The sequence below is a fragment of the Zosterops lateralis genome, assembly GCF_965231275.1.
Source record: "Zosterops lateralis genome assembly, chromosome: 2".
Taxonomy (NCBI): Eukaryota; Metazoa; Chordata; class Aves; order Passeriformes; family Zosteropidae; genus Zosterops; species Zosterops lateralis.
In genome coordinates this window covers 88482042-88497273 of record NC_139763.1, presented here as the reverse complement: position 1 = coordinate 88497273, position 15232 = coordinate 88482042, and the positions used below count along the sequence as shown (strand labels likewise).

The 15232-nt window shown below is 41.4% G+C and overlaps 1 protein-coding gene across 1 annotated transcript in view; it reads left to right on the top strand.

The window, feature by feature from the left end:
- The first annotated feature begins 8428 nt into the window (after positions 1-8428).
- Positions 8429-15232, top strand: part of PRMT8 (protein arginine methyltransferase 8) — a 55347-nt gene continuing 48543 nt past the window's right edge. Inside the window, exon 1 of the mRNA XM_083854994.1 lies at positions 8429-8820. Within this exon, the coding sequence (XP_083711120.1) occupies positions 8746-8820 (75 nt within the window). The 5' untranslated portion in view covers positions 8429-8745. The remainder of the gene's footprint in view (positions 8821-15232) is intronic.

Genomic DNA, 15232 nt, shown 5'->3' with positions numbered 1-15232 from the left:
TTAAAAACATGCCTTATATTTGCTTATAATTTACATCTTCTGTGGTTTAGATTGTTGTAATTTCCCTTTTCCTGCTCACCAAGCTGGTAATTCTTTATAAGCAGTACACACATGAATTTGCTACCTCTAAATCATAATTTTTATGTATTTCCAGAACATATTAGGTGCAAGGGAGAGAATGTGCCACTTTCTTATATTCTTTCTGGCATTAAAAAAATTACGTATTTTTTCAAACCTCTTGCAGGCTCCAACATTGCAGTAAAGATTAGCATATTTCCATTTGGAGTTGCAGTGGTGTACTCTTCTTGTTAAAGCCATCTATTCTATTATTGTTGTTTCCACACGGAAGAAGGTAGTGTTCCCAATGAAAAGGAATAGATCACATAAATTAGCTTAGTCACAAGAAGAGTTCTAATTCTGCATCATTTCTTTTTTCTAAATCCTCCATTTTTAATTATGTACTGTTTTGATCGAGCAGCTTGAATTTAATTTCCAATTTTTTCCAGAATGCCAGTTCTTAGGTTTATGGACAGAAAGATCCTGTCAGCTACTGAAATAGACCTGAAAACTGGCTCTGGCCCAGCCCTCCTGGAATTTGTTTTATGTTTCATGTAATTCACTTGAGCTTGAGCAAAACTGTAAAGCAAGAATCAGAGAAATAATGCTTTGCTCTCGTCTATTTTGTGGCAAACTATCAAAGCAGGATCTGAAGGGTAATACCTGGAACAATGAGATTTGAAGATTGATGGGCTTCTCTAGGTCACATCTGTAACAAAAATAATTTTCTTATGAAACTCTTTCCTTAAGGAAGAGAACTCTTTCCTTTACCTTGCCTGTAAAACTACTAGCTATGTTCTCAGAAGCAAGCTTTCACCCAAACTGTGAACTCTGCTACACTGATTTCTCTAACTTGATAAATTATGCCCAAAACATCCGTATTTCCAGAGGCTTTTTATTGTATCAAGCAAAACCATTATATACTACTTAAGAATCATGATTTTCTCCTGAAAGAAAATACAAAAACACCACATACAAAGTTCATGTAAGTCTCAATATTGGCTCCTTTATTATACCCCTTCTATTTTATGTAGTTTGAAGAAAGAGAGAAGAGGGACACCATTAACACATAGGTCACACAATTATACCTGTATTATGGAGAGTTTAGTATGAATAAGTTGATCTTCTCCCTGGCAGTGATCACAGATGAATTAGCAGCCTCCAGATTCTGCCAAAATCCACAGCGACATCAGGTGCCAAGGTCTACTACCAGATCAATAATCCAGGAGGCTGAGCTCTGTTTGCAGCTAGAAAAATCATCATCTTAGGCACCTCAGAGTGCTGACTCCATGCTATAACCTGGCCAAAGCCTGATTATATTTAATTTATTGAGGAACATCATCAAGCAACAATCTAAAGAGGTATGACCTCACTTTTGATAAGTTGCAGACAGTTCTGGAAAATGAGCTACATTGTTCTCAGCTCATGAAATACACAGTACTGATCACACTTTCTTATTTTTCACGTTTTAGTGGGAGGCAGCGGGATTTGGCAATTTTCCGTATTTGAAGAGGAAGGAAAATACCAAACTGGGGAGAAAGAAATGCCAGCCCACTATCATAGTTACCGTTGGTTGCTTGTCAACAGTGACAGCTGAATATGAAGAAAATTGTTCACAACAGGGAAACGTGAGAAACGTAGCAGAATGTCTTACTGTATAAGACAGTTATGGAAGAGAAAGCAAGAAGACAGACAGCTATTTGCCAGACTTGACAGAGGCATCTAAGTTATTTTCAAAGATCTTCCAGTTAAAATGCTTTACAGGAGTGCTCCCAAAGCATTATGTGTATCACTGAAGGAGGCAAATATATGCCTCATCCATTTTCTGAAAAACAGAAAGCGACAGAAACCAAGATGACAGAATGCCTGCTACTGGGCAAAGAAATAAAAGAGAGGTGTAATTTCAATTATTGCAGCTTCATCTGTGGTCTAGTTAAATTCCTCTAACCTCATGTAAAATAGCAATTCCAATTTTAGGCACTGACTGTACCCTAAGAAGCAAAGAAACAACTAAGATTTGATATTTATAAAGTAAGAAAACCTCGTTTGAATGAATAGTGACATTTTTACATATTTGGTCTTCATCTCAGACTTGCGAATCATCCATCAAGAGAGAAAGGCAGAGCAGATGAAAAAGAAATGGGTCTTTATGTGTAGAAATTCCATCTCAGATTCAAGCAAGCAGTATAAGGCAGAAGACAGAGTTTTTCTCAGAAAGAAAAGTTTCTTAAAGCTATCACATGAGAGAAGTGACAAGATAGGATGGACTCTAGTGATTTACATTTCTTTTCAGTGAGTTCATGACTCTGAGAGTATTACTTCACTTTCTTTCTGATAAACTGTGTGCCTGGGGACAATATTCTGCACCCATTATATCTTATGGGAGATGGCATTATAACAAGGTTTAGCTCTTTAAACAACATTACACACCTTCTCTCTCCTGTGAGAACTTTAGAATAGAATACAAGCAACAGTCTGTCACTTCTCTCAGCATATATTTTCTGTGAAAATATTGGCTGCACATATCAAATCACCATGATATGAGATGATACATATATAATCTTTTCTTTTCAAGGCTTCAGGAATAATACATAAGAGAAAGCAAAAAGACAGATGCCCATTTGCCAGGCCTGGCAGAGCCATCTAAGTGATCTTCATGGCTCTTCCACAATCACAGAGAATTTCATCATCCCAAAGTTAGAAAAGACATCAGGAAATCATCTAGTCCAGCCTCGAGTCAAAGGACTATCAGCTACATTTGGGGCCATTTGTAGCCAGGTTTTTGACACATCTAAGGAAGGAAACTACAAAATATCTTTGAACACCTTCACAGTAAAAGAAGTGTTAGTTTTTAAAGCTTCCATGTCCTTTATTTCAATTTATACTAATTTCCTCCTCTTTTGCTGAGTAGAGTCTAGCTTCATCTTTTTTACCCCCTCCCATAACAAGCACTCCGAGCCTATCTTCATATGAGAGAGCTCCTCAGTTACTTAGTAATTGTTGTGGCTCTTTCAGTGAACTCACTCCATGTTTTTCTTACCAGGAGAAAAGCTTCGCATAACAAATTTTTTAGGCACCTCATAACTTTAAGATAACTTTGACATCAAACTTCAGAAGTATTTTGCTGTCTGTTCTGAGTATGTGATTTGTAAATGCTCAAGAAGTTAGGTGGGAACTGAACAAGGCCAGTGTATAACAAGCATATCCCAATACTACACCCATTTATCTCTGCCATTGTAGTAATCACAATTCTCAAAAACCTGCTTAGCTCCTCCAATCCACAAAGGACTGGAGATCCACTTTGGTGACCTTTATAGATGTTGTCAGAATACAGCTTTCTTCCAACTGACCCACTTACAACTTATTCAGAGTTTGGCACTCTCAGTGGAAAAAAAATGGAAGAAACATTTTGGTTCAGTTTAGATTAGGTATTCAGGTTTGCAACTGCAAAATAGATCTTCTGTTTTTAAATAAAATGAAGTCTAAAATCTTAGAAAAAATAATTAAAATATCTTCCAGAGATAATTCTGGGGTTTCCATTATCTGTAAGTATGGCTAAGGGTTTGTTTGTGAAAAGGTGTCTATAATTTCACACTGAATGATCTGAGCCCTGGACATATATTCTTGACAGACCCTTCCTCACTCAAACCTAACATCAGTGGTTGAAAACTGCAATGATTCCCAGGAAAAGGCTGGGATATGCAGTGTTCATGAAGAAGGATAAGAAGATGATACATGGGGGCATGGGGAGGAGGGAGGAGAAGTTAATGGGGAAAATTAAAGGACAAGAAAGGAACAGCATAAATAAAATGAGATATTTAAATCTGCAGTGTGAATTAGAATTCACTTCAAATTCTTCAGAATTAACATGGGCAAGTTTCAGGAATAAGAGTAATATTTGAAGTATTGGCAACCTTGAGAGACACAGTATGAATAAAAGTGCATGAAGAGAGTGACAAAGGTATCCTTTGAGACAAAGGAAGTGACTGTGATTTCTTGAGCAATAAAAAGCAATGCAAAGCGATGCCACAGAAGGATTCTTCCAATAACAAATCAGATAACAAACAAAATTGATTAGATAACAAAATTTGGTGGGGATATTGGAATAGGAATAGATTTTTGCTACAATATTTTGCCATCCAAATAGGATGTGGATTTATAGTCCAAGAATTGGCTAATAATGAATCTGAACTTCCAAAGCCACAACACACAGCTGTTGGCTGTTTTCAAATTATCTGACTGTACCAAGTGGAGTTTGGGTCATCTTAGTTACAATCCTTAAAGCTAGTCATAGGACATTACTGGCTGCCTAACAAGCCATTTTTCTCAGAGCTTAGTGTCCTAAGAGACCATTGTAGCAGTCTTTCACCAAGCCATCTGCAATGTATCAGCCTGCTTCCTAAACCAGAAGACCCAGCTCTGGACACAGAATCAATGATATAGTCTCACCAGTTCCAAGTAGAGAGAGAGAGTCAGACTTCACTCCACTGGCCACTTTCCATTTAATGTAGATGAATTATACATCTTGCCTTTCATGCAGTGAGAGAGCATGATGAGTCATATCCAACCTAGCTGCACCTCCACCCCATAACCCCCGGATGCTTTCCAGCAGGACTGCTGTGCAATTTCTCAGTCTGCACTGATATACAGGTTTACCCCACCTCAAATGCAGACATCTGGGTTTCATCCAAGCTAATGACAAAGCTGGCAATAAGTCTGAATCTTCTGAGGGCCAGCACAGTGTTATTGCCACACTCAGCAAGTAGCACAGCAGCCCCAACCACAGCTGCTATTATTGGAGTTCTGAAGTAATAAATGCTTCCCTTTCCACTTTCCCTTCAGCACCACTCTACTCAATTCCTAATACTTGGTGACCTTCACATGTACTTACACATGATATATTTAAACTCAGAAGATGCTTTTGACACCTTCTGGCTTTGCTGCAAATACACTTCTACTACTATGACATTTTCTTCATGACAGTTTTCTTTTTCTCCATGACAATTTTCTTTTTCTCAAGAGCTAACGAAAGATGGGTTCAGAAATATGTTCCCAAGATAGTTCCAATAACCAATTATCACCCTTGGGTAACGGACGATGTCAGCAGGATTTGTATTCACATGATGGGAGTAGAATTTGTCCCCTAAACAGTATGAAAGTTCACATTCTTCAAGTTCAGTGTTGCTGTGAATTTCAGTATCACCAGGAACTTGCACTGAGCCTCATGTTCAAACTGAAGAACTGGCCAAGTGTCTTTGCGTGCTCACAGACATCTGTGTACGTAAACAAACCGCTCTGAGTCTCTTAAAAATTGATACAAGTAGGCATTTCTGATTTAAAAAAAAGGTTCCAGTAGGACCAATCATTTTCCCTTTGGAAGAAGCAGATTAGAGAAGACTGAGTGTATGTTTTCAATGCGGTTTCCTCAATCACATACAGAACATAAATGGAGTGAAGACACCAACCATCTGGCAGATTTCCAAAGGAGCTCAGGACCAAAACATTCATCCTTATGCTGGAAACTAAGAGATTGGAAGGCTTTCCCAGTATCTGTAAAACATCAGCACCACGTTCAAGGATGAGCAGTCAGGTATCATCTGTGTTGACAAAGAGGTGGAGGAGGACAAGAATAGGTGCCAGGGTAAGTCATGCAGTATCTGAAGCATAGGAGGGAAGGATATATTAAATCTCTGCCTGCCAACTTTGCTAGTTGCCGAGCGCTTTTGAAAATCTGATGCCTCATTTAGCTGACTAAAGAGTGATTGAGCTGTACCAGAAATACAAACCCAGCTGTCAGAGAAAACTGGAAAATATGTTCTGGAGTAGTTTTTCAAAATCAAATTCTTTTTCTCTATATAGAACGCTGGCTTATTTTAAAATGTTTAATTAGGCTAAGTTTAGCTGTGTGTATCACCTGAAAATAGAAAAGACACACTAAAACTATGCAGGTTAGTCCAAATGCATGCTGACTAAAACTTCACTCACTAACCACCAGATATTCATGCCATAGCAGAGAAAAACACTGTGCCAAAGATTGCAGAGACTTTAATTTTTTTTGTCTGCAGATCATTTTTCCCCTTACACCTTCACCTAGAAATTGAAGTGCTTGGTGAGAAAGAGGTCCATAGCCTAAGACTATGAGAGTAGCTTTGGCATACTTGGCAATGACTATAAATGTTTTCATATTTGAAGGGTTTTAAGACCTTCAAAAGCTCCATGAATGTCACAAAGAAAAGGGGAGATGACCCACTTCCACCTCTGTCATTACTTCAGCCTCATGCCTGGAAGGTGTGAAATAAAATTCTACTACACAAACAAAGGAGGTGTGGATGATTACTGAAAAATTAGCAGTGATATGGTGTTAATGGAAGAACTCGAAGTGTAAAAATAAAGGTGAGATGAAAGGAATAGGAGGAAATCAGAAGCTTGTGAAAGACTGAGTGATCAAATGGCTCTGCAAAGTGTCTCACAGAGGTCCAGTTTCAGTCTGTATGGAACGTACGTCTAATTCTCATATTCTGAAACCACTTCATATGGTACCATTGTGCCCTACATGGCATATTCTTATTGCCACTTGACATTTCAGCATACCACACACCTTCTGCTTCCCTAGGTTTCTTACTTATTACTGTGTGACTTATTACAAATTCCTGAAATCTAATGCATACCTACCGATCCATTTCTGAGCAAGAATTTGTGAGGGTCATTCAAGTAAAAAGGAGAAATTCACCCATTTAATTTTCTTGGCCCCACCTCCTCATCCCCATGGGGCAGGAGAATAATTTTGCTCTCTACTCTCTAATTCACATTCTCTATTTCCATTCCCCCCACCCCCAGGAATATTTCTGCCTCCTGTGTGCCCAGGGACCTCCTGTTTTTTGGCAGCACTTCATGGTATGTCAGTATTCCAGAGGTCAGCTGAGGATAAACTCTAATTAAAAGATATTAAAATAGGCTGCAAGAGACAAAAATTCAAAACCCCAAGTCTATCAAAATCTGTTACTGATGAAGCATCTGAGCTGGCTATGTCCTTAAAATATGCATCAAAAGTAATCTTTCAAACCTCTTCTTCAGGTCTCCATTGGCACCCCCAGAGGAAATAATTTCAAACTGTTCAGAGAGCAGCAATCCTGTTCTGGTCCTTGAAATCCTTCGAGCAACACACACCCACACAGCAGCATTATTTTCTCACCTCCTCCGTATAAAAACAAAACAGAAACGTGAGAACAGTGGGCTGGAGATGGAGCTGCGGAAAGTGAAGTTGGAAGGATTAATTATGTAATACGCCCCCTCTCCCGCCCTTACCCACAGCAACACGAGTGAGGTAAACCCAATCCTCCCAGCTGACAACTCAGAACTAGAAAGTGCCCGGAGGAGTGAAAGCAAAATAAACGTGTGGGGAAGGTGGCGATGCACTCCTACGGAGGAAGATGTCATTAGGAAAAGGCTAAAAACAAGTTCAAATCACCTTTAGCCTCTTTCCTTCCCTCCCCAGCAAGACCTCTCCCTCCGCCTCTTCCCCTCTCCACCCCCCAGCTCCTCCTCCCCCCTTTTCAGCAGGAGCTGCAGCCGGATCGGGACTATATTCCTACAGTTCACGGCTCCCTGACGGAGTGTGGATCCTCCCGAAAAACTTCAAGTAAAACAGGAGCTGGGAGCACACACACGAGAAGATATATTAAGAAAGCAGGTTTGCTACTTAGCTCGGAGGAAAGAAGCTGGAGCAGACTTCTCCGGTTGCTCTCTAAGAGCCTTGCCGAGAGTCCTTGCAAAGAAAAGTGTTGCTGATTCAAAAGAAGAGGAGGGATGGGGAAGAGGAAAAAAAAAAAAAAATTGTGCATGTCTGTGTGAGAGGGAGACAACGTGTGTGTGTACGTGTGAATGCGTGCCTGTGTGTGAGAGCCTGTAGGCGATGGGTGGGGGGAGCTTGAAATTATATTTTTATTTTTTTTCCTACGAAAGACACGTGAATGCAATTCCCAGTGAGGGGCACCAAGCTCTGCCCAAGAGCAGAAGGGGTAGGGAGAGGAAAAGGGAGAGGAGAGGGAAAGGGGAGAGGGGGGGAGGAGGGAGGGAGGAGGAGGAGAAGGGATTTCTATTTCAGAAGACGTTCATAGAAAGAGGGTGGCAAATTCTGTGACCGTCTTTAAAGGAAGTGTCCTGGGACATAGAGAGAAAGAAAGAAGCCCAAAGAAGGAAAATAAAGGGCTATGATTTCCTTGTCCTGTTGCTTTGTCTCTGGCTCCCTCTGCCTCTGGAAGAGTAGCCACAGGACACAAAGATGCCCAGCTGGTCACTGCACGCCCAAGTTCAGTTTAGCTGGTGCTTCTCTCCTGTTTAGCCTGACTGCTTTCTCTGAAGGGGAGGACTCATAGCCCGACAGCCTTTTAGTTTAACCTGAAGAGTGTGTGCCGCCTCTCTCTGCCCACCCCAAGAACTCGCTGGAGGTGGAGGAGAGGGGAGAAAGAGGAGGACTTGAAAGTGCCTGAGGAGCTCCCGATGCTAAGAGGAGACAAACATTCCTGTGGACGACGCAGAAAGGACAAAGCTGACTGATTTATTGCTGTTTTCCATATTTTTTTTTTTTTTATCTCCCTGTCCTTTGGCGCACACCAGTGTTTGGAGATCTTTGAAAAACACAAAACCAAAACAAGCAGCCCCGAAGCCCCAACCCCTTGGCTAGCTCTTATGGGAATGAAACACTCCTCCCGCTGCCTGCTCCTAAGGAGGAAAATGGCGGAGAACGCTGCCGACAGCACCGAGGTGAGTGAGGATGCGAGCCGGGGCCGGGGCCGCGCTCCCCCAGACCCGCCCTGCCATCCCCGGCCAGCAGCAGCACTAAGTGCACAGCAACTTTTCCCGGCCCCTCCGGCCAGCTCCTGCCGGCCGTGCTGCTCTGGTTTCCTGCATTTGCCCCCCCAGTTCCCCCCCCCTATCGCTCCGTTCCCCGTAGGCAGAGAAGTTTTCCCGGCTCCCAGCCCTGCCGGCGCTCGGGGCCGCTTCCCGGGAAGTTGTGTGGCCGTGCGGAGCGGCGGCTCCGGGGCGGCGGGGAGAGGCAGTTCGGGGCTTGGAGATCTTTGCCGAAAGGGACAGACCGTCTCTTGCGGCAGCACCTTGGCCAGCTCCCCGAGCTTCCCGCCGGCAGCCCCGGCTATAGGATCGCCCGGGGGGACTTGAGGAGCATCCGTGTCTCTGCAGCATCCTGGAGATGCCCGAGGTGGGGGCTGTCCGGCTGGCCTGGGCAGTGCCGAAAATAGCTTTGCACTGCCTTCAGGCCGGGAGGGTACCCTGCGAGCTCAGGTTTTCTGCAAGAAATCCATCCCCTCCCCCCCCCCCGGCGCTTCCCCACCCGTTACCTTCTGCTTCCTCAACACTGGGGTTGAGCAGCCCCTGTTTACTTGTCTGAGGCTGTCTTGACCTCACTGAGACTTCTCAAGGGATACAGCAGTGTATGCGAAGTCTCAGGTCTGGAAAAGCAGAAGGATGCAGGATGCAGTCCCGGCATCTCTGGGAGCATGTGAGAAGGAGACAGGCGAAAGTGCGAGCGTGTGCCAAACTCGCTGTTGCTATTAATAGACTGTGCCTAGCACTCTGACTGAACACTTCACACATGCTTAAGCGAGATGCAGCACAGCCATGTACAGACCCCACGGACGCTGCACCGCAAACAACTTTACAGCTTTGCCCTTGCAGGGGTGTCACTGAACCATCTCCCCAGTTACCCCTCAGAGGGGATAAAGAGCAAAACCTACTGTGAACACATGACTATTCCATTCTTTATTATTTCCACATCTCTGCCAAATGTCTCCTCCTTTCAGTTAGTCCTCCCAGTAGGTGTCCTGCTCGCTCATGAATTCCATCCACATCTCTCTTCACAATAGTGTTCTCTCTGCATGACCTTCATAAATATGCCTCCTTTGCCATGCCAGGTGAAGAGCCAAATTTTCTTTAATGAATATGGTGTAAGCACTAAATCAAAGAACACGCCTGCTACTGCACTACAACCCCATAAAGTACTGTTTGCAGAAGAGGCATCTATAAATAGCAAGAAGTCTGGCTGCACATCTGTAAACTGTCGTAGTCCTGACAGCACATATTGCATTATAGATCCCAGGATCCCAGGACAGGATTATAATGAGAAATGTACGAGCACAGACACTTCCTTTCAAAGCCATTTTTTTCAATGGAAATTTTTTTATAGAGGGAAAAGAGGTGAAAAGAGCTCTTTAAATATTCCTCTTCTATTTCATTCACTCTTAGCACATTTTTGTTGTTTAATTATGTTTTCCTGCTTGTGCAGTGCTGCACACACTGCAATGTTATTTTATGGAGAAGGATTTCTTTAACAAAAACAGATTCATTCCAATGCTGCATTACAAGTAAGGAGAATATTAAAGTGCTGTGCTTCGTCTCCTCAGAGTATCCATCACTGACAGACTTGTGAAATGAGAGGGAAAATATTGCAGATTAGGCATATCCTGCTCCCCTTCTACCTTCAGAAAATCAGGAGAGATACATTTGTAACCCCTGCCTAGATATTTCTGTTTTATTGATGTTCTTATTTCTGATATGAACCAAGAGAAGTTTTCTGTCTGCATTTGTGCAGAGGTAGAAGTGCACCAAGCAAAATATGCCAAGACCTGTGAAGCTCTTTTACTCGTCAGGCATCTATATTTAGCTAAGTCATATGATACCAGTTTGACCTTCAAACCTGTATTTTTCTAACTTTCTCCTGAAGTTAACAAATATGTGTGGCAGAAGGAATACAGGACAAAATATCTCACTTTTGGACTTACCACAGTGTCAGGGAGAATTAGAAATTGGTATAAATTTGCTTCATTTGAAACAGGTGGGGAACCAGTAATACTCGTTATTTGATATTAAATTTCTGAAGAATTTTGATGTCACAGTGATATAGGCACGATATTTTAAAATTCAGCTGTAATGGGAGATAAAGAATTAAAACATTTAACAACTGGTCAGAATGCCCTACTACCAAATTATTCCAAAGACCTTCTGGTTCTTGCTTACATTGATTTGACCCAATTTACTTGTGTTACAGCTTCATAGTATATTTTTTATGTTTTAGGGTTTTTTTAAAATCTACCACAACTAAGAGCATTTATCAAAGTTTTGGTCAAATATGGCAAGTGTACTCTTCCACTTGTAGGGCAGTTTAAAACAATACATTAAGTCAAGGAACAGGGGCACTGCATGAGAAACCTTTTATTCCCTTGACTACCCTTTGTTGCCCATGGCTGCTACCTCTTCAGCTTAAAGGGCTTACAGAAATGATGACAACAGGCATAGACAAGCAAGAAACAAAGCTAGAGTAAGACAGCACTCACTGTTTCCTCAAGCGAAAACACAGAATAGAAAAGCAATTGCTCACCAGCATTACTTTCCAGTCAAGGAACACACCTTGTGTTACCAGGAAACTTAGAGAAGTGTGCTCCCATGGTTCCAGCTGTACAGACATTTACATTACTGGTATCTCCAAAGCCTTATATCTTTATACAAAACATGGTCAAGTGTTGCCACAGGTGCTGTTGGGCCTTGGATTAAAATATCAGAACTATTAGAATGGTTTTGCAATTTATTTCACTGACAACAGCCTGATACCAGTCTATCTGCCAGAGCTTATGTAGGACCAGTAGTTTGTTGTATGTTTATAGTACCCTGAGAAAACACAGTGTTGTATGTTTATAGCACACTGAGAACACAAGGCTTTTTTGCATGAAAATAAAAGTCAAGGGAAAAAAAAAAACTAAGATTTTTCTATTTAGACCCTCACTAAATGCCATGGGGTCCCACTAACAGCAAACTTGCCAGAATGGTTTCAGATCTGTGTCTGCAGCACACAAGGAAAAAAAGATGCAGAAAATCTTTATTGCCCATGACCATCACATTAATTTCAAGAGATGTTCCACTGGAACAAAAGCTGTTGAATCTCTCCTCCAGATACAGAAATGAACCTCTGTATCTTTAGTCACAAAAGGAGGCTTGTCTAAATAAAACAGGACTGTTTGCATAAATAACAGATGCAGAATTGCATTCTCTGCAAATAATTAAAGACACTGACAGAAAACAAAGTAAAAGAACATGTATGTATGTAGAACATACACACAAAGGTTCTGCAAAATTCATGGTGCTGACCTGCTATAGATTTTGGGTTCTGAGTTTTTTTTGTTTTAAGTGTATTATTTGGAATCTTTAGGCCTGATATCAGTGACAGAGAAAAAAATCTGAAAGAAGTGTGATTTCACAAGAAGTGTGCCTGACTGTAACTTGTACCAAGTGAAGGGAACACAGTCACAAAATCATAGCATAACTTGAGTTGGAAGGAAAACTTAAGGTCATCTACTCCCATCACCTTGCCAAGGTCAGGATATCTTCAACTTGACCAGGTTGCTCAGAGCCCCATCCAACCTGGCATTGAATATTTTCATGAATGGGGTGTTAATCAACTCTCTGGGCAGCCTGTGTCAGTGTTTCACTGTCCTCATCGTAAAAAATTTCTTCCTTATGTCTTGTCTATAAATAAGTCTAGTCTAAATCCACCCTCTTTTAGTTTAAAATCATTATGTCTTGTCCTATCACAACAGGTCCTGATACAAAGTTTGTCCCCATCTTTCTTATAGGTCCCCTTTAACTACTGAGAGAGTGCAATAATCACAAAGTGCTGAAATAGCGCAAAGTGCCTGGGTTTATGTGCACATCTAAAAGGTATTTACCTGTCACAGACTAGTATCTGACTGAAATAATCCTAGAACTTGAAACTGATCTGGTTTTGTACAATCTAATTGCTTAGCAACTTCATAAAAAGCAGTTCTTGTGCTGAAGACTTCACAGTGTCTGTAGAGAGAAAAGATTCCTGTTTCATTGCTAAGAATAGAGAGATCAGTTAATTTATTTATGGTAGCATAATAGAGTCCTCCCTGAATGTCCTATTATGTAAGCCTTGGGCTTTGGTTTGATTTGGGTTAACATGCCTAATAGATGTACTTCCCTAAACAGATAAATGAAACTGATTCAGGATTATGTGATCCAGGTCAGCAAAGGTAACTGACTATTCTGTTGTCAGAAGTGGGGAGGTCGAAGTGTTCTATCTGCATGAAATCCAGTCCTACCACTACTGAGGGGGAAAAAAAGATATTATAGAATCTATTGAAACCATGAGCTTCTATTTGTGATTTATGAGTAGGAAGAGGAATTTCTGCTTAATAAGTTACCAAAGTAGAAATTAACAGAAGCAGAGCAGGAGTGTGTGTAACAGAGAAAAAAGGTTTACTGAATTTATTCAGTAAACCAAAGTTTTGCTCCTGGTTATTGTGCTGGGTGATTTTACAGATAGAATTTAATCCCTCTAAGATTTTCCATTCATTGTATTGAATTCTGTGGTTCATTGGTGAAAGCTGGTGCAGAAATTTCTTACTTGGTGTTATTAAATTGCTTAGAACAGCATATATGAATGAACATTAATGAGTGGGTAATGTTTACCCAAGAGAGAAATTGCAGTGCTGTATGGTGTACATCTTAGACTTAACAGAAATCACAAGAGGTCTGGCCTGGTGTCACAGAGCCAGCTGAGGAGGCAGTTTGCAACACAAATTTCAACCTTACTGAGTGGCCACATGCCTGTGTCACGTAACTTTGAGTGGGAAAAGTTGTGGTTGTGTGCAAGTAGTGTAGGTGAGCTACAGAGACCAGGCCACTGGCTCATGATCCAGAGGTTTTGTGCTGCTGACAAAGCAGTCAGAAAGTTGACCCGTGATGTCAGGGCTTCCCTATGGGTGTAGCCAAATTCCCAAGGGCTATAGAGGCAGCTCTGAGTTAAAGCAGGGAATATTCCACCTCCAACATATTTTGATCCTTTAGAATGCTCCTACTAGAACTGAGTCGCCCATGTTATTAGACTGGCACTAGGTAGTTCTAACATAGCTGTAGGGGCTTTAAAGGGTTTCTAGCCAATTCAAGAGTGGGGGAGCAGAAATGTGGCTCTGAGCCATCTTCTACAACTTCAGCTGTGCAGAACATTAATTTAGCACAGCTCAAGATATAGATAAATGAATTCCACTCCTTTCTCAAATTTAATACTAAAAGTTCAAGGTATTGACCATGATATTTTGGCCCCATTGAAGAAATAGATTTTAGTTGGCATTAATAATGGAGTTAGGATGAAGAAACACTCCTAAGTAAAGAGTAACAGCGATCACTCAAAGCAGAGTTTCAAGATAAAGATATCTTAGCATGGTTCACCCTCTGCCAGCATAGGTTTTAGTGAGTAACATTTTAGTGTCAAGAAGACTGGGATTTTTAGAAAGGGTATGGTTTGTAGTGGTGAAATCATGGACCAAGTCACACTGTGTCCTTGAGCCAATGCTAAAAGTGGACTTCCATGCTAGTGAGTAGGCTTTAATGACACTTTTTTCCCAACCTCACTTTGTGAAAAGCACCAAATTCTTCAAAGAAGAGCACAAGGTGATAGATTTTGTAATTGTTCTACATCTATGCAAAAAGTGAGCTTAGCAAGACTGATTCACGTGCTTCTAGAGCTCCATCCTAGGCCCGACTGTGAAAGATGAAGGCTCGTGTCTTTACTGGCAAAGTCAGAGCAGAGAAATTACTTAAAGGTAAAAAAGCATTGAAATTATTATTTTCATAAGATTTTGCCTCAGCCTTTCTGAGTTTGCAACAAAGTTTGGTCCCTTGACAGGTGAGATAATGAAGAGCTGAAGGGGGTGAATGACCAAACTTGTTGTTCCTACTTCTGATTCCACAGAGAATCCTGTTACCTGCTACCCCGATCACCAGCTTTAATTCTCTCTTTATTTTGATCTAGAAGTTTTGGGTAAAATGGATATTTTCCATATTTTTCTTTTTTCTTTGGGAGTAACCTCTAACTAACAGAAACAAAAAGCACTCCCCTCAAGGAAGCAAAGAAGAAATTACTCAGTAAGTGGCTGAGCTGATGACCACGAGGGTGTCTTCCCCATGCCATAATGGAGCAATTGTTGATTAATCACAGCCTACCTGGCTCTTTCCTGTGTCCTTGAACAGGTCCTGGCTGGCTTCATTGAGTCTTTTGGCATGTTATTTCTTTCAGGGTCTTGCATGGAGCTGAGTTACTTCACAGCAACAGTGAGAGGATGGGCTCTACTTCATTCTTAGCATT